Raw genomic sequence first — 20164 nt, forward strand, 5'->3', positions numbered from 1 at the left:
ATTTTGGCACCTCTTGAAGATCTGCAAGCCGGACGCAGGATGGGCCCAAGCACGTGGGGCCTCGCAGCCGCGTCGATCGGCGCCGTGCTGAGCGCACTTGTCGACGCGCTCACGTCGACCGTGCGCTTCCAGCCCGTAGGCCGCATGCCATGCGCGATGACGACGGACGCTCATGCTGTTCTAGCTGCCACCTGGGACCTTTCTCTCGACCTTGGAAGACACACCGCTCAACATCACGAGCCTCGCACTCGCCGGTGTCGCCAGCGACGCGATCTTGCACGTGCTCGTACGCAGTCGCTGGCAATGATGACCACAAGATGACCACGTGCACGTAGGTGGCCTGTACGCATGGCACACTCGGCAGCAACGACGCGAGCGCCTGGGTTAGCGCCCGGACCGTGTGCGCCAGCCCCACGTCCTTTGTCATTGAAACCACGCTCTCCAACGCCAATGCGATTATGAAAACCCTCGTTTACACGCCAAATGCCCACTACAACTTTGACTGGTCGTCGGGTCTATCGTCGCCGTGTGTGCACCGGGACCAGTCGCCCGAGACAGTGTACTTCTTCGCGGTCGAGGCTGCCGCGCCCACCAATGACGCACTGCTAGCGTCTTGTGGCGACCCTCTCTCGCCGTCGACGGTGCGCCACCTGGTCCATCGGTATCCGTCCAACTACGTGGCCATCCCCGTGTCGATTGTGGCGGTCAACAATCCTCCGAGCCTGGCTTTACCAACGGGTGTCGACATGGCACCGGCGTCGTGCACGTTTTTAGATATCGTAGCAACAGACTTAGACGTCGACGAAGTCGCCAACGGAGCGGGTATGCTCACGTTCTCGATGAGTGTGCCGGCGTCCAGCGCGCAATACCTTGCGTTTGCCTCGTCGAGCTTGGTGCGACATCAACTCCAAGCCCTCTCGATGGCAACCTTGTCGTACAACAGCGTCAATACGACCGTCTCGGCCATCGTCGTCCAGGGACCGGTGGCGGGCGTGAACGCCTGGCTTCGAGATCTCTCCTTGTGTGTGCCGCCCCAAGTGACGTCGGCGTCCTGGACGCTAAGCATCGCTGACAGTGGCAACTGCGGCAGCTCGAGTAGTGCGACGGCAACGTACTCGATCGCAGTGTCGATCACGCCGACGATGATGCCCACACCGGCACTGACCGTCACGACGCCGACGCCTACGCTGGTCATGACGGATCCTACGGTCGCTGTTCACCTCGGGCTGCAAGGGACTGCAGGGCAGGCTACACACTCGTCCATTACGTTTGCTTCGCAGTTTGGATACATTGGTGTCCCCACCTTGCCGCCCGACGTAGCAATCGGCGACGACCGGTACATCACCGACGTCTCACTCCACTCGACCGGTATCGTGGCGCAGGAGCGCATCACCGTGTCCTCCACCTTTACAAAAGAAGTGCAGCTGCTCCGAACAACCGCGGACACCGGGAGTACTATCGTCGAAGCCGTCGTCGTTGTTAGTTTGACGTACCTTGGCACGACGACGTCTGCTGTCGTCGACCTCACCGACGAGTTTGGCTCGGCGACGGCGGTGGCCAAAGCGCTTCAATCCGAGCTGACCAATGCCGGCGACATCGCCGTATCGCGAAGCCCGCCGGATGCCCAAGGGGGGTGCACGTGGAGCATCACGTTCACGTCCTTGTCTGGATCGACGATTCCGCTGTTGCAAGCCACAGTGCAGAGCTTTCCGGCGCCGTGGTCGGGCGTCGGCAGCCCCGTGACGATCGTACGTGCCACCGCCGGGTCGTTGATTCCCCCCGTCGTGGTGGTCACCATTCCGGATGCCACGGTGCAGAGCGGTACGTTTGAGCTTTCCGTCGGCGTCGACGCGGCCTGCAACGGCGCCACGTCGGCGTCGTTCGCGACCAATCCACTGCCGTTCAACGCCCTGGCGACGGACGTTCAGGCGGCGCTTACCCAAGGTTTCATCGGCACCGTCGTCGTTTCCAAAGTCGCGTCGTTCACATGGCACATAACCTTTGTCGCCAACACGTATGTCGACTGCTTGGCAGGCGTCGTCGTCGTCCCGCAGTTCCGTGCTGGCACTGGCGCGCACTTGTGCAGTACGTGCCAAACCGGGATTCCGTCCATGACGGTGCAGACGCTTGCCGTCGGTAGCAAGGCCGTCTTGCCGACAGATACGTGGCAGTGGACGGCGCTGCTGAACCCGCCACGCAGCGTGTCCCTGCCGTTGCTCACGAGCCCATACGCGGTCCAGCAAGCGCTTTATACGATCGGTGCGACAGCCGAGGTTTCGACGAGCGACTGCGTGGCACCGACGCTTCAATGCACGTGGACGATAAGCTACAATGGAGCCCCGCTTGAAGTCTCACTTGGTCCGACGACAGGTGCGCTGCAACTGCAACACCGCGTGCTGAGCCAAGGTGCACTGCCGATTTGCAAGACGCCGTCATGAGTTGTCTGTCTGGGCTAGGGCGACAACCGCTCGCAACACCGTGGACGCTACTCACCAACACGAGCAGCCGTACCGGCATCTCTGTTCATATTTCGGACGCACGGCTCACGCAATTGGTGGCGTCTTTGGTCGATGACGCGACGGCAACAACGATGACGCTTGCGCGTGACGCGTACGATGTGACGTGGCGGCTTTCGTCGGCACGATCAAAGCATGTTTCGGTGACGACCGAGTCGTTGGCCACTGTCGAGGTTCACACAACACCCGAGCTGCAAGCCGTGCAATCGGTGCCGGGGCAAGAGCACCACCTGGTTGTGCGACTTCGTAAGACACCGGCACTGGACAACGTCATCGAGCAGGTGGCGCTGCAGTGCAATGCGATTGGCGGATCGTTTACGATGAAATTTCGCGGTGTCACGTCGGCACCGATACCGACGTCGAGTACGTTGGCGCAGCTTGCCGATGCGCTTTCGGCGATGCCGACGCTGCCCAATGTGTTTGTGCCGTCGTCGTCGTCGGCAACGGCGTCCATCTGCGGCAATACCGTCGTACCCATCTGGTTGAGTACACCAACCATCGTGCAGTTGAGCGTCAGCGCCACGGTGCAGCCCGCCATCCAGACACTCCAGCTGACCGTACCGCTACCACCGACTGGCAGTGTGACGGTCTTTGCGCAATGGACGTATGCGGGTGCGACAACGACCGCACCGCTGGTGCTCATACCGACGGCGACAACGTCGTCCGCATCGGCGCTGCAGCAGCAACTGACGGCGGCGTTTGCAACCATCGGTGACGTGATCGTGACGCCGTCGGCATCGACGCACAACGTCCTTGGTCAGTTCACGTGGGACATCACGCATACGTCGCTGCATGGACCCGTGATACCACTAGTCGTGCTCAACACTTCGGTCGTCGGGTCGACGGTATGCCTCCATGGTGTAGTGACACGGTACTCATCGATGGTTAGGCGACCGCGACACTGCTTCAGCCTGGAAACCGGAGCAATGCGGTCGCGACAGTCGTATCTCGCAACGATCAAGTACCATTCATGGGCACGTTCCGGCTTCAAATGACCAACGCCATATCCTCCTGGACATCGACGCAGCTTGCATGGCAAGCCTCGGCCACCGATCTTCAGCTTGCACTTCGCAGCATCCCCGCGCTGGGCGCCGTGCGGGTGACATCGACCGCCGTCTCAACGACTGAAACCCACTGGCAAATCACGTTTTTAACGTCGGCGGCGGCGTGGACGGTGGCGGTGCTCTGGAACGACGGCCGGTCCGTGCAATCTTGCGCCGACTGTGTGACACCGACGTATCCGTACACGCTCACCGCAGATCCGCAGCTGCACGTCACGACGACGCCCCCCGATGCCGCGTTCGACGGTGCCTTCTCAGTGTGCTACAACGGAGGCGCCACCGATCCCTTGCCGCTGCGGGCGTCAGCAACAACGGTTGAGAGTGCGCTCAATGCCCTCCTCTCGGGTGCACAGCAGGTGGTCGTGACGGCCTTGCCGACGACCAGTTACGCGCAGCAGTGGCTCGTTACGTTTCTCTCGCTCAACCCAACACCGCCACTCACAGTTGATACGACTAATGTCTCTGGCTCGGGCGTCCACGCATCGATAAACGTTGTTCAGAGCTCAAAATCCGGGGCCATCGGCAATGTACCGCCGCTCACGCTGGAGCGCTTGCCATCGCTGGTGTTTCCCGACCCCATCACGGCGGTGCTGCGCGTCGCTACGGTACAGAACGGGTCCCACGCTCTAGCCGCGCCGTACCAAGCGCTGCAACTATGTAGCACATGCCTGCTCCAGTCGGCTCAACAGACGCTACAGTTGACGAGTACGGTGCCTATGGGCGGCAACTACCAAGTCTCACTGCTTGGGGCATCCGTCATGATTCCAATCACCGCAAGTCAGAGCCAAGTGCTGCTGCTGCTCAACACACTCACTCGCGTCGTGTCGGTGGTCGTGACGGCAACCGTCGGACTCAGCTACCAGTGCGTCGTCACCTTTGACCCGATTGCAGGCATCGTACCCAAACTGAGCGTCTCGGTGGCTGCCGTCACCGGTGCCAACGTCCAAGCGTCCGTCGTTGTCAACGCTGCCGGGAACGCTGTTGGCGGGACCTTTGCGGTGCGCGCAGGTGGTCGCACGACACATCCGGTGGCGGTCCATGCCGACGCGGAAGCTCTGCAGCGAACGCTTGGCGCTCTTCTCGGCAGCGAGACAACGGTATTTCGGTCGGCGAGTCCAACGATTCCGAACGGCTACTGCTGGGCGATCACGTTCTACCCCGACGTATCGATCGACGTCGATGTTGTTCGGGGATGTGATCCAACACCGATGGCCGCTTGCGGTCTCACTGGCGCCGGCGCGGACATCCAGCGTATCGAGCTTCAACATTTGGAGCCGCCAGACAGTATTTCCTTTGCTGAAGGCGACCAGGCAACGACCAGGGTGCCCGTGGGCGCATCGGCACTCGACGTGCAACGGGCGTTGCAGAGCTTACCGTCGTTTTCATCGACCGCCGTCGTCAAGGCGCCCAGCGTCCTTATGGACGAGTGGTACATAACAAACTACTCGACGCCTGCCCATCTGCAAGTCGTCGGACATGGGCTCACGGCGACGTCCGTGTCGGTCGTCACGTTTTACCGCCCACCGCTCCGACTCACGGGACCGAGTTTGAGTCTTGCGGCTAGCGCAGCGCACCTTTGCTACCAGCCACATCTCGGGCTATACAACCATCGTGTCGATACAATCGTCATAACGACAGAGACGGGCACGACGTCATTGGACGTCATAGTTCCACCAGCGTCTACGGGCCACCTAGTTGCGAGCGATCTTCCTCACATGCTTCTTGTCCCGTTCACGGGCAGTTTGCGTGTGCCCAGTGTGGACCTTCGCTATGTGGCCTTCGACACGCTCTCGTCGGTGGTCACCGACGTGGCGTTGACAGACAATGTGTCTGTTTCGGTCCTTGTGACGTCTGGCGTTCAGCTGGACCTGCCATTCCACAGGAACGCCCACACGTGGACGTACAATGGGACGCTGGTTGCTGCTGCCGATGCGCTGCGCCGTCTCCAGCTGCAACGATCCTCGCCGACAGCCGATCCCGCCGTCATTTCATACCGCGAGAAGGTTGTGCTTGGCGTCTCGGCGGCGCTGACGACCAGCCCACCCGTTGCGCTAACGGTGTCGGCTCCTCAAGGCGCAGTCTCTGGCACGATGGCCCTCCGCTTTGATGTCAACGATATAGTCGAGGCTTCATGGTGCACACCGCGGTCGCGCTGCCAGTGCTCAACCGACGCCATTGCGTATCCGTTTGAGGCGTCGGTCGTCGAAACCGCAATCGAAGCCATGACGACACGCTGCTCGCAAGTGCCGACGCAGCGGATTCAGACACTTCAGATGCGATTTCCAGCGCCGGTAGCGACCGTGCCGCCCGAGGCGAGTGCGTTCTCGCTGCAGTACGCCGGACACACGACCCAAGTGCTCTCGGGGCAGTCGACGCCCAGTGCCGTGCTAGCGGCGTTGTTGGCACTGCCGTCCATGGCCTCGATTGTTGGCAAACTGGTCGTGACGACGCGCACTCTGGACGCGTATACGCTGCAGTACATCTTTACGTTTGATGCGTCGCTCGCGTCCGTGGCCCCGTTGACCGTCGCGACGTCCATGTGGTTTCCGTCCAACAATACGCTGACGTTGCTGTGGGTACCACAGCCGTCGTTGCGCCTGCATTTCGCAGCTGCCGTCACGTGCACCGGCAACAGTTGTACGCTGCAGTTTCTCGCGGATCTCCCAGTTCTCTCGGTCGCGTCGAGCACGCTCACGACCACCGTGGGTCCACCACCGACCGTGACTGTCACCGGTGGGCGCGCAGCCCTCATGGATGTCTCGCTCCCGGCGTTTCTGCTCTTGGGCACGCCGTTTCCGTTGCCTACGACGGAAAGTAGAATGCAAGCGGCGCTTGCTGCCACACTCGGTGACAGCGTCGTTGTCACAAAGAGCACCGATGCCGGCATCGTAAGCTGGCAGATCACCTACAGCGCAGTCGAAGACGCAGTCGATCCAACGCTCGGCTTTGTCGATCTCCAGCTGCCCCATGTCGCAGTGACAATGACCACCATCGACCCTGGAGTCGTCGTCGCCTGCAGCAACCTCACGATCGTTGCAGCCACGACCTCCAACACCGTCGAGCGCTCGATGCTGCTTCGGTTGGACGTAGCACCCGTTGATTCCACGAGCAATGAGCTTGATACGTTGTCGCCACCTCCTGTCGTATGCTACATGACGGTGGCGTCCGGTGGCAGCCTCTTGACAACACTGCCAGGCACCTCGTTGGCCTTGTCGAGCCACATTCATCTCGTCTCCAGCACCGCCGACGCCGTCGTCCATCTCGCCGTCACGACACTGCACGGCATCGTGTGGGTTGACCCCCCGCACCGAGACCTTGTCGAATACATTGCTGGGTCTCCGTTTGGTGATCAAGCGCTGGAGCTACGTGCGACGGCTTCGTCCCTTGCGCTCGCTTTGTCGTCCCTCTTGTACAAGGCGCCGACGACGTATGCTGGGAATGACTCGGTGACGATCGTCGTCGCTGGCAATACGACGGTACCGACGGTGCTCTCGGTCGTTGTGGCAGCCATGGACGCACCGCCAAGCCTTTCTTTGGAGCGTACGTCACGAGCTATAGTAGATGCATTGGCGTGAACCCACAGAGTAGGCGTAACGTTGCGACTGTACGAAGATACTGCAGCATCGCTTCCAAGCTTTAGCATTGCCCCATCGCCGTACACACGAGCGAGCTGCGCTACGAGCACCGTCTACAACGTCACGCTGTCAGTGGACCACGGGACACTAAGTTTCTATGGCTACGAAGCTAGCGCAACGCTGACGTTTCTAGCATCGGCGCAGAATGTATCGGCGATGGTAACGTCGACGGTGTATCGCCCGTTGCCCAACTACGCCGGTCTCGACGCCGTCACGATCGGCGTGCGTCCGATCTCGTGCTTGGCATCGACCTCAGGAATTGAAGCGAGTGCCGTCGTTGCTCTCATGGTCGAAGCCGTGCCCGACCCGATTCTACTGAGTCTTGCGGAACCGGCCAACAACACGACAGTAGTACATGGCGTCGAGGCGGTGCCACTGCCGACTGTGGTGATCACGGTCGTCGATGCCACACCGTTGACCACCGATGTCTTTGTCCGTCTGCAGGTGACGACGCAAGTGGGGTCTGTGACGTTTGGTGCGACGCCCAGTGTGTACACCCCCGCCAGTGTCTACTGCCGTGTAGAGGTCGCTACGAGTCTCTTGGCGGCGCTCTTGTACCGAGGACCAGCAACTGGCAGCGGTAACGACTCGGTCACGATTCGGGTGTCTGGAGCCGCCGACGTCGACACCTCGGTGCTGGTGCTCCCCGTCATATACACGAATGCGCCACCACCGCTGACTCTGGAAAAGGCTGCCGTTGTCGTCGACGAAGATGGCACCGTATCGCTCAAAAACATTCTGTCGGGTGGCGCCATGGATACTATCGTTGCTGTGCGCACTAGCGTAGGGTGGCTGCGACTGGGAACCACCGAATCTTCCGAGTGGACCAAATCTCTGCGTGTACCAATGTCGCGGGTCGACGAGCTGCTCTACAAGTCCAATGCCCACTACAACGGGGACGACAGCGTCTCGTTCACGGACACGTCGGGCGTTGGGGTGACGCTGCCTGTCGCGGTCTTGGCGACAAATGACCCACCAACGCTGAACGGGAAGCTCCATGTGTCATCCACGGGCGCACTCTGTGGTCTCCAGATCGACGACGTGGATGGCAACGACTACGCCAGCAACAGCTACGTGCTAACTCTGCAGTCGTCAAAGGGGTATTTTTCAAGCACCGATGCACCCGGCATTCGCCTCCGCCCGGTCGCCAACGGCATGTCGCTGCAAGGAACCCTCGAAGCAATGAACCGTGCCTTGCGCGACTGCGTCGTTCGCTTGACAACGCCGACACCTGCCAATGTCACAGTGTGCGTGAAAGAGTACGAAACACTCATGGCCGACCCGAGCCGACACAACTGCCTCCAAAGTACGCTTGAGATTCCGCAACGTGCGCCGACGCCACCCGAGCTCACCGCGTCGGCGACACAGGTCACTGTGCTTGAAGATAGTGCGGTATCGATCACGCCGTTCTTCACTGTCTCCAACGTCGATGACGCTTTTGGTACTGTCACCGCGATGTTCACTGGCACAACTGGGACCTTTGATTTGAGCACAATGGCGCCATCCGGGTGTGCCACCGTGACTGGCAACAGTGTCACTGGCCGCCCGAGCTGCGTGGCGTCCGCGCTGGCAACGCAGCCGGTCCTGTACCGCCCGGCGGCCAACGTCCACGGTCCTGACGTCATCACGGTGGCGCTTGGTTCAACGTCCGTGACGCTCTCGGTTTGGATTCAAAGTGTAAACGACCCACCAGTGTGGCGCGTCAACACGACGGCGTCGGTGTGGCGCGTCGATGCTGCCATCGTTGCCTCGCACATGCTATCCTCCTACGGCACGGTGCATCTCGACGACCGCAACGACTCGACGTCCGACGTCATGTCTTTGACACTGGCTGTGGACCATGGGACGCTCACATATACACTCGTACCGGGTACGTCGCTCCAGAAGTCGGTGTTGCCGCCACGGCTCGTCGTCCAGGGCACAGTCGCACGACTCAATGTGTTTGTGGCCAGTCTCGAGTACACTCCATCGCACAGCACCACCGATGTACTGTCGCTCTCGGTAGTCGATGGCTCCGTGGTCGTAGCACTGGACATTGATATCCTCGTGGCGTGTTTACCACAGATCACCGTTGCCACCACTGACGTGGCGGTCACCGTCGGTGCCACGACAGGAATCGACGGTCTCTCTCTTCCATTGGCATGCGGCTCACGGCTGCAATTGTGGACGCTCGAGCTTACAGCGCTGGCTGGCACGTTGTATGTGCCGGCGCAGCCGCGTGCGACTCCGTACATCAAGCTCACACAGTCGTTGCGGGATCTTGATGCTTTGCTTCGGCTTTTGCAGTACACGGCGCCCGCGCAGTCGACGACCGATACCATTTCGCTTCAGCTCTCCTCCAACGACACGGCGTTGCCGACGACAAATATCGTGGTGCAGGTACAACCGCAGTATACACCACCGACCATCGTCTGCGCCGCGCTTTCTGAGACAATTCTTGCCGACGCAGCCGCGACGCAAGCCTTTGGTGACACATTCCTGCTTCAAGGTGGCAGCGCCGCCACGTACACGGTAGCCGTTTCTGGACGGTCGCCCGTGTACCTGCAGTTGGACCCGACGTCCGCGTCCATCTCAGCGTCGACGTTTGCTCCGACGACAGAGGTTCACTTTTCGGGCTTGCTACCACACGTCCAAGCAGCACTGAGCAAGTTGGCGGTGCACAGCAACTATACCGGCGTGCTGCCAACCACGGTCAATCTAACCGTAACCATTGCCAGTGTCGATCCTATGGCGCCTGCAATGAACGCGACGTGCAGCGTGGTGGCCGCGATTGCGCCGACCAACCATGCTCCAAGAATCCAAGCACAACCCGGGCGACAGGCGCGGTGCGGCGTTCGCGTTGACGACATCGATGTGTCGTCGAAAGGCTGGGCGTCCTTGATGCGGTGCTCGATTGCAACATTGGTCGACGGCGGCTTTGGCATCGTTGCACAGCTGCCACCGACCGTGCGATGGGTGAACGAGACGATGCTGGGACCCGGTCAATGGCGCGCCTTGACGTTCGAGGCTCCTCTGGAGCACGCCAACTTGCTTCTCGGATCGGTTCTTCTCAATGCGACGAGTGGAAGTATTGAGTATCGCGTCGACGATCTCGCCCACGGCACGCTACTTCGCCCCCATATCGCGTACCGCACGATCGAGTGCCGAGGCCAGCGGGTTGGCCCTGTGTCGACGGTTGCCTATCTAGACAGTAGCAACCAATCGTGCGCGGCGGGCAACGATCCTTGCCTACTACAGGGTGTCGACGTGACACCGATGTCCACCGATGCAACGTCGGTGCAAGTGTCGGCAACGGCAGTAGTCGGCTTCACACCCTCCATTCAGGTGGTGCAGACAACCGTTGATGGCCATCAGGACCAAGTGTTTGATGTCGTCGTCGCGACCCCGGCAGCAGGCACCATCACGATGCGTGTGACGTGGCAAAGACCCGATGGGCTCCAAGGACAGACGGCGTTCACAGTGGATGCGACCGCTGTTGCAACGATGATGGAAGAGATCAGCGGGCTTTCTGCTGGCCAAGGACTTGGCGGTTCGATGCAGTCGCAAGTGAAGGCGGCACTTCCGACGCCAGCGCCGGCTCGCATCGAGGTCACGTACGGTCCATCAAGTCGACAGCACTGGAAGGTGGCCTTTGTGGTCGTTGCCACCGAGCTATGGACGTTTGACATGTCTCTGGTCGCCACGACGGGAAGCATCAGCGTGAGCGTTCAACCGAGTGCGCTCCTATCGCACATCGCGGGGTCGTTCGAGCTCCTGTTTCAAGGCATCCCGACAGCTCCGGTTGCTGCGTCGGCCTCTGCGCTCGACATGCAGCTGGCGCTCGAAGCTCATCCGCTGCTGCACCGTGTTGCCGTCACACGAACGCGACGACCCGACACGAGCGGCGGGTTCGCGTGGACAATCACGTTTCTCGACGCTGCGTACGATCTCCCAGTGCTAAGTGCCAACACCGCACAGTTGCAACCGCAGCCTGCACCGCTTCTGGGCGCCGGCAATCGAATCTATGGCAGCGCGGCAACAGTGCATATAACGTCATTGCAAGACGGCTACGGAACCCCCGATGTATACGACGTGGTGCTGTCGGCGCAGCACGTCAACCCCGTGCTGCAGATCGCGGTCGTTTCCTCCGCGTCGCGTGTCACGGGCGACTTCTCTCTCCAAGTAGCGTTTCCCAACGGCACACTGCGAGCGTCGACACCGGTGCAGTACAACGCCGTCGCGATGATCGCCGACGAAGGCATCGACACAAGCCTTGGTGGTCGCCCAGGGCAGTCGCTGCAGGCGGCACTCGCGACGATGCTGCCCGGTGTTGGCTGCCGCATTCAACGAACCGGCCCCGTGGCTAACGGCGGCTACACGTGGTCCATTACCCTCTACAATAGCCCCGCGTCGCTGCCTCCGTTGAGCGTCGTGTCGACCTCGGGCGGGCTACGGGTTGCTGACGTTGTCGTGTCGACGGTGACGGCGGCCAATGCGCTTGGTGGAACGTTCGTGCTGTCGTATCGCAACGAGACATCGGCACCGATTCCATATGATGCGTCGTCCAGTACCGTGGCGTCTGCGCTTGGACAACTGCCGACCATCTCTTGCAACGGGCGGGGCCGCCTGCTTGTGCGAGACTCGGACGTCGGGCTAGAGTCTGGTCGAACATTCTCGGTCGTCTTCTTGGCTCGCTGCCACGAGTCACTCTTCGAGACAGACATAGCGCCGATTGTGGTCGATGGCACAGGTTTGACCGGCCTCGGAGCGTCGGCCGTTGTGCGTTCAACCGTCGCTGCAAGCTACGGCACACTGCGGCTCGCGTCAGATACAAGTACGCAATCGCGTTCGGACACGGTGCTGCAGCGCCACGCTGGCCTCGACCTCATGCTCCAAGGACGACCTCGGTATTTGAACCCGATGCTCCGTCAACTGTTGTACACGCCGGACGCGACGTGGTTTGGGACGCTGGAGCTCTACTGGTCGACGTCCGATGGCGTGTCGAGCTTGTCGTGGACGTCGCCGGCGCCTCAAACAATCACAGTGCGACCGCCGACGCGCCGCCACATGATCGTTACGTTTCACGGCTGCCACGCGCTCGAGGATATGCCTCTGACGCTGCAAGCGTTGGCCTTGACGACGTGTCGACCGCCGTATTCGCTCGTCTCGCTGACACTGGCGACAAAAGTGGGTACACTGCGCTACCGTGACAGCGACGCGACGTCGCAACTGAATGTGACGACGGCCGTTGCGCGCCTACCGTCCGTGATGTCCAACGTCGTCTACGCAGCGCCGATGCATTTCAACGGCGTCGAACAACTGACGGTGGCGCTCGACGACGCCCCACCCCAAGTGTTTCGCTTCGCCGTGTGGCCCGTCCCCGACGCTCCGTACATCCACATCAACGGCTCGGACGACGGTACATAATTCCTGTGAGAGTACGGGGCATGACGACGGTATGTAGGTGCGGTGGCAACCGGGGCCTTGCCGCCTGTCGCTTTGACAATGGACCAAGACACAATGCTCTTTCTTCCCGGCGCTTGGGTCGAAGACTACGACGACAGTGCGCAGTCGTGGATGTTTCAAATTGCAACGACGGTCGGCAGTGCCAAGTGCTTGAACTTGATGCAAACGATCGTCGTGACGTCGACACCGACGATGCTACTGTTTTTAGCGCCGATCGCCAACGGCAACCGCGCTTTGCAAGCCATGACCTACACGCCGCCCAAGGGGTACACCGGCGTCGCCACAGTAACGATCATCGTGCGCGGCACCACGAGCTTCCTCGAGCACGTGCGACGTTTGGCCATTACGGTCACACCGGTCGTGACGCTGCCATCGCTCGCTGTTCGCTCCAGTGTCTACAAGGCGGTCGAAGATCGATCGCTGTCGCTACGGTACATTCAACTCGAGGTCGAATCGTGGACACCGGCGCAGTACGCAACGACAGCCGCATCGACTCTGTTTCGAAGCGAAGTGCTGCGACCGGACACGGCCAGTGGTGCATGGGGCCAACGCGACGACTGGCGTTATAGCCAAGTACCCAGCTCTGGCAGTAACCCACAGTGGTTCTCAACACTTGGTAACATCCTCTACTACGCGGCCGACGACCCGGTGGCAGGACGCGAGCTGTTTGGCTCGGACGGTACCCGGTCCTGGCTCGTCGCGGACATTTATCCTGGCTACGAAAGTGCGACGCCGACGTCGCTGGCTACGTTCAACGGCCTCGTGCTCTTTGGTGCATCGGGTCTCGACCTCTCGTGGCAACTGCCGGTGACGACGTACGGCTGCAGCGCAGCGCGGTCCAGTCCGTCGTTCCCAAATGTGCTTTTCGTTGTCACCAAGACAACTGTGTGGTCGCCGGCGCGGGTGTACGACTGCCCCATCGGGTACACCTGGATGATGACGGCGGATGCGACCAGTGTCTTCAACACGTCGGCGGTTGCCGTCGACTATGTCTACTGGAACGAATGCGGCTGGGACGGCTATACGTTCCTGGGCGCAACGCGCAAGTCCTTTCGCTTTGCCGACTCGAGCGCCACGGGCGGCATGAAGCATGCTGGCCGTCGGGTCGACTATCCAGTCGAGTACTCGACGGCAACAGCACAATTTGCTGGCATCGTGTGCATGGCGTCACCGGCAACGACGCCACTGCCGTCGCAGTTGTGGCAAACCGACGGTACGACAACGCAAAAGGTCAACGCGGCGTTGACGCACCCCACCGCGCTGACACCGATAAGCTCGCGGTTTCTGTTCTTCCAGGCGTCGACGCTTGCGTCCGGGTCGGAGCTCTATCGCTATGACGGCACGACCATCTACGACCAAGATCTCTCTCCTGGCATTGGTAGCTCGTTTCCCGACGGATTTACGAGCTTTGCGGGCCAAGTCTACTTTGCAGCGACGACGCCGACGACCGGCCGTGAGCTCTGGGTGACGTCGGTCTCGGGTGCGAGTCCATGGGCCACCAACGTCGCCGCCGACATTAACACCGGCGCGCTCTCGTCCCATCCAACGGGGTTGACAGCGTGCGGTTCGCAACTGTTTTTTGCGGCCGACGACGGCGTCCACGGACGAGAACTCTATACATTCAACGGCGTCCAGGCGGCGCTCGTGACCGATCTGCTTCCGGGCAGCACCGGCAGTGATCCAAAGTACGTGACATGCTACAAAGCCAAAGTCTATTTTCAAGCTCTTGGGAGTACGGCGACCGGTGTCGAGCTGTACGTGTCGGATGGCACAGCCGGCGGCACGATGCTGCTATTGGACATTGCCCCCGGTGTCACGAGTTCAAGTCCGTCATATCTCTCGGTGCAGACGCAGACGCGCGGGGGTGCGGCCATCTCAACGCTTGTGTTTTGCTCCACCACGGTGGCATCGACATGCCTCTGGTACGGCTCGGACGGCTCGGCGATTGGCACCAAACCGCTCTGGAGCACGACGACTGCACTGGCAATCAACCCAACGACGTTTCAAATCGGCAACCTCGGTAGTACGATGGTCTTTCCCCTAATCTCGACAACCACGTCGGTGGCACCGGCACCACCAACGGCACAGCCAGTGGTGCAACTGAGCCTCAATACGTCCATCGGGAGCGTCCGACTGCATGCCTCCGAGAACGTACAAGTACTGCACGACGGGTCGCTTGGGTTATCGGGCTATTGGGTGCTTCGAGGTGCCGTGTCCCATCTCAATACGGCACTTCAGACAATGGTGTACCGCGCGCCGCTCAACTGGAACAGCAAAGCGCAGTTGACGGCATCGGCGCCGTGGCGTGACGCGCCGCCGCTCGCGATGTTAACGTTTACGTGGTCGGACATTGCAACTGCCCTGACCGACACGGCATCTGCGATCATATTTGTTCAGCCAACGCCCGACCCGCCCGTGCTACTTGTCGCCCAAGCCACAACTATACCAGGCACACACACGGCCGACAACCTCTCCCCGTTGCTGTCGACGGTACCGACTCTGATGGTGCCGGAAGACGTGCCACGCATCGTTTCCGGTCTCTCGATCCGGGCGGTCGACTGTCTTTGCATGGATGGCAGCTACTGCGAGGAGTGTACTGTACTCGTAGCGATCTCAGTTGCGCACGGCACCGTATCGCTGCCGCCGACAAGCGGTGTCGCCTGGGCAGCAGCGACGGCACCGAGCACGTGGCATCTCTCGGGCAATGTCCCCTCCGTCAACCGCGCGCTGTCCCAATTGTCGTACCAAGGCCAGAACAACTATTACGGAACCGACGCGATGGTTCTTGTTGTCTCGGTTCTTCAACCGCTCGCGATTTCGGGGCTCGAGTCGACGGCCACCATGCCCGTCGTTGTCACACCGGTCAACGACGTCCCGTACATCGTCCTCGGTGCCGACTACTACGACACGATTGAAGACGAGGCGCTTTTACTTCCTGGGTTTTACGCCGTCGACGCGGACAACGACAACGTCTCGGTCGCGCTCACCTTGGACGTCGGTGCGATCTCCGTGGCACACAACGCCACCATCGTCGCTGGCACCGGCAATGGCGACACGACGCTCGTGCTGAACGGGTCGCTCTCGATGGTCAACGCGGCGCTATCAACGCTCACGTACAACCCACTGCGTCACTGGAACAGCGCAGTGGGCGACAGCTACGACACTCTGCATTTGCGCATCACCGACGTTGGCGGACTCGATTCGTACTGGCAAGTCACGATCTACGTGGCGCCGGCGCCTGACACGGTGCGCATCTCAATACCCACGGTAGCGTTTGGGACCGCGACACCGGCGGTCGCACCGTCGACACTGCTTTACACGATGGAAGGTGCCGTGTTGCCCATCGCCAATTTGTCGCTCTCGTGCGTCGACGCCGTTGCAACCAACGTCGTCACGGCGACGCTACGCGTCGCGCACGGTGGCTTGAGCGTCGGTGTCACCATCGGTGTCCAACGCACGTCGTCAACGCCGACGGTACTTCAACTCGTTGGCACGTACGCCCGAGTCAACGCAGCACTGGCAACGCTCGTGTATGCACCAGCGACGTACTACAACGGCGCCGACCAGCTGACTGTGAGCGCGACAGCCTACGACGAGGCCATGCCGGGTGCATTCAGTCTCCCCGGGCAGCGTATCGTCGCCATCTCGGTGCTCCCCGTCAACAATCCGCCGGTATGGAGCCTCTCGGAGCAAACGTTTGTGCTCGACAAGTCGGTACTGCAGCAAAGTGTAGCGCTCGACCACCTATCTTTCATCGATCCGGATGCGCTCGACCAGGTACTCGAGCTGACACTGGAAGCCACCTTTGGGCAGTTGACGCTCAACCCGCATGCCTCGATTGCGCTTGTTGTCGGTGCCGCGGCCCAGAGTTCGTATATCGTTGTGCGGGGCACCCAGACGCAGCTCAACCTCGCGATGTCGTCGCTGCAGTTTGAACTCGACTTGGCGGCGTACACGGGGGCAGAGGTGGCGACGGTGCAACCGCGGGTCGTCGCGACGATCGACGACTTGGGCAATTCTGGCGCCGGCGGCCCCAACGTCGTTCAGACGCGACTCTTTGTGCGGGTCACGTCGATTCGAAACGCGGCGCCCGTCATTACGCTCCCGGCACTGAGTATTGCGATCGATGAAGACACACCGTACACGCTGCACGGCCTTGTGGTGACGGACGATGACGCTGCCGACACCTTTGGCAGTGAGGTGCAGGTGACCTTAGCGTGTGAGCATGGGCACTTTCAGCTTGACACGAGCACCGCCGGTCTCGACATTCTCGAGGAGGAGCCCGGCCTCTTGCACGTCCAAGGGCCGTTGGAGCTCATCAACTATGCGCTCCAGCGTGCCACGTACGTCGGTGCCCTCAACTACTTTGGTCAAGACAGCATCGTGGTGACGGCAAATGATCTCGGCAACACGGGCACGGGCGGTCCGCAGCAAGCATCGGCGACGATGGCGGTTGTCATAACGTCCGTGTGCGATCCTCCGACGTGGGCATCGACGCCGCCGGCGCTCTTTTCGACGCCCGAAGATACACCGTTGTTGCTTTCCGGCGCGTTGCGTCTTCAGGACGTCGACGCCAGTGTCATGGACGTCGATCGCGTCTTGACGCTGTCCATCTCGGTGGCGGTCGGCGGCGTCCTACTGGCGACGCACGCAGGCCTGCATGTGACAGCGTCATCGACAAACGACGGCGTCGGGCATCTCTATTACTCGACGGCGACGATCGCAGGCACGGTCGACGACCTGAATGCAGCACTGCGCGGCCTGATGTACCTTTCTCCTGCTGACTGGACCTCTGACAGTGGTGGCGGCATCACGTACGACCGCGTGACGCTCGCGATCCGCAGCAGTGCCTGTGCGTCATCGAGCAGCATCGTGCTACTGGTGAACGTGGCGTCCGTCAACGACGCCCCGCAGCTCGACCTGCCTTCCTGGGTCGCACCGGGTTTGCTGGACGCTGCTGTCGTCGTCGACGAGGATACCGTCGTCGCCTTGGGTCCCATCGGTGTGACCGATGTCGACGCAACGACATTGATCGTTTCGGTGCAGTGCTCGAGCGGCAGCGTCGCTATGCCTCTTGCGCCGCGCACCATGTGGTTTCACGCCACCGGCAGCGCGCTCCTCTCCTTTCAAGGCACGGTGGAGGACGTCAACATCGCACTCGCCGACGTGGCCTTTACGCCGGCGCCCTACTTTGTCGGACGGTCCCTCATCGTGCTCAACGTCTCGGACGGCACGACGCTTATGACGAGCGCGACGTTTACGGTGACGACGCAAGCCGTGGCGACGCCGGTGCAGATCCTTGTGCCGGACGAACCGCCGGTGGCGATGCGCAATGCGACGACGCGTCTCGGCAACGTCTACCTCCCGACGACCATCACTGCATTGCATCTCCCGCCGCCGTCGTTCACGCTCTTTCAAAGCTCCATGGTGCAGCCCGACACGAAAGCTAATGCTACCGACGTGAGCACGACGTGGCGGAGTGCCGAGGCGAGCGCAGAGGTTGTGTCCCCCACGCACTTTGCGACGTTCCAGGGGCGGCTTGTGTTTCAGGCGACGACGCCAGCCGCCGGCACCGAGCTCATGCAGACGTCGGGTGGGGTCACGACACTGCTCGCGGATCTCTACCCCGGGCCATTGAGCGGCAACCCCACCGAAATGGTCGTCTTCTCGGTCGACGGCAACCTCTACTTTGCCGCCGATGGCATCGACACGTCGTGGCGCCTGCCGCCGTCGCACACTGACACCTGCGGAGGCCTCCGTCGCAGCTCCGTGTCACCGACCGTTGCCTTTGTCGTCGCCGATGCCAACACGTGGCACCCCACCGCGGTACGCGCCAAATGCCAACATGTAACCGACTACAACCGGTGGGGAATAGGTGTACGACTGTCCAACCGGTTATGCGTGGGCGACCACAGCGCAAGGCCAAGCACTCTTCGTCGGCACGCAAGGTGCGAATGGATCGCTGGCCGAGCCATTGACGTACTATGACCAATGCGGCTGGGACGGGTACACCTACGGGGGTCGCACCCGCCACTGCTTTTGGTTTGCCGACTCGGGGGTACGCCCTACTGTTTTCTCGGTGAAGGAAATGATGCAAAATATCGTGATGTAGACCACGGGCGCCTGCAAGCACGCGGGCCAGCGCGACTCGTTCCGCATTGAATTCGATGCGTCGACGACCAATTTTGCCGGAATAGTATGCGTAGCAACGCCGTCGACACCGACGCGTGGGCGCGAACTCTGGCGCACCGACGGTGTCGTGACATCGCGCGTCACGGACATTGCGATCGGTTCGGACAGCGCCAACCCTACGTACCTCACCGAGTACAACGGTCAGCTCTACTTCCAGGCGTCGACGTCCGACCTCGGCGCGGAGCTCTACACGTTTGACGGCACGCGAGCAACGATCGTATCTGATATCGTACGGGGGAGTCGCAGCAGCCACCCGCGGTGTCTCACCGTGTACGGCGGCGCCTTGTTCTTTACCGCCGACTCGGACGTCTTTGGCGCCGAATTGTGGACGTTTGACGGGACCAACGCGCTTCTTGTGCACGACATCTGCACCGGCGTCTGCGCGTCATCACCGACGTCGCTTGTGGCGTTGCCCAACTGGCTTCTCTTCCAAGCCGACGACGGTGTTCACGGCCCCGAGCTTTGGAAAACCAACGGCGTGAGCACGATGCTGCTGCTGGACATTTACTTGGGCCCGACCGGATCCCTGCCGTCGATGCTCACTCGTTTTGGCACTAGTGTCTATTTCGCAGCCAACGACGGTGTCCACGGCACCGAGCTCTGGGTCACGGACGGCAATAGCGCAAATATGCTCGTCGATCTCGTACCTGGGGCAACGTCGTCGTCGCCGCAGTACTTCACCGTGGCGTCGGCGGGCCTTCGCAACACGCTGTCGGTGTCGCCGGCTTTGTACTTTGCCGCCACCACCGCCGACGGTCAAAGGACGCTGTATGCATCCGACGGTTCGATCGGCGGGACCAAATGGGTCACGGCACCGGTGGCGATCGACGACGCGGCGCTGCAAGCGATGCCGCGACCGGCATTTGGACTCGCGCAGTCGACGCTCTTTTACCCGGGGAGGAGTCCGCAACTGGCGTGGGCTTCCGTGTGGAACGGCAAGCAGCCATTTGTGCCGCTTGCCCGCTCGCAATCCGTCTACCTCGTGGACGTCGACCAGTCGACAGCGCTGGCGACCGTGTCGATGTCGGTATCTTTTGGCCAAATTGTCATCGCCACGACCGCAACCCGTGTCACGTTTGTCGTCGGCTCCAACGGTGTGCCAAGCCAGATGCTGACGCTGCAAGGCGCGGTGCCGGACCTCAACCTTGCGCTTCGCGACATCTTGTATGTGGCCTCCGCCACGTCGACCGGTGACGACACGGTCGCTCTCTCGGTCGCACGGCAAGGCGATTGGTTGGCCCCGAGCACCGCGTCGTTTCCGGTGCGTCTTGTGTCAACCTAGTCCCTACACACAAGATTATTTGCCCTTGTCAAT

At 61.2% G+C, this 20164-nt stretch overlaps 1 protein-coding gene across 1 annotated transcript; it reads left to right on the top strand.

Annotated features, from left to right (window-relative positions):
- The first annotated feature begins 13 nt into the window (after positions 1-13).
- On the top strand, positions 14-20156 carry SDRG_06940 (hypothetical protein). Its single transcript, XM_008612751.1, has 9 exons — positions 14-135; positions 185-286; positions 336-2406; positions 2457-3361; positions 3406-7117; positions 7166-12610; positions 12656-18483; positions 18533-18715; positions 18770-20156. The coding sequence occupies exons 1-9, from the start codon at positions 40-42 to the stop codon at positions 20129-20131; spliced, it is 19704 nt and encodes a 6567-aa protein (XP_008610973.1). The 5' UTR covers positions 14-39; the 3' UTR covers positions 20132-20156.
- The last annotated feature ends 8 nt before the right edge of the window (positions 20157-20164 follow it).

This window comes from Saprolegnia diclina (genome assembly GCF_000281045.1).
Source record: "Saprolegnia diclina VS20 unplaced genomic scaffold supercont1.19, whole genome shotgun sequence".
NCBI lineage: Eukaryota > Oomycota > Saprolegniomycetes > Saprolegniales > Saprolegniaceae > Saprolegnia > Saprolegnia diclina.

Coding starts and splice junctions, on each gene's coding strand:
- SDRG_06940 (XM_008612751.1), top strand. CDS start 40: ATGGGCCCAAGCACGTGGGGCCTCGCAGCCGCGTCGATCGGCGCCGTG. Junction 3,362..3,405: donor CTTCGGTCGTCGGGTCGACG/GTATGCCTCCAT, acceptor ATCGATGGTTAG/GCGACCGCGACACTGCTTCA. Junction 7,118..7,165: donor GCCAAGCCTTTCTTTGGAGC/GTACGTCACGAG, acceptor CCCACAGAGTAG/GCGTAACGTTGCGACTGTAC.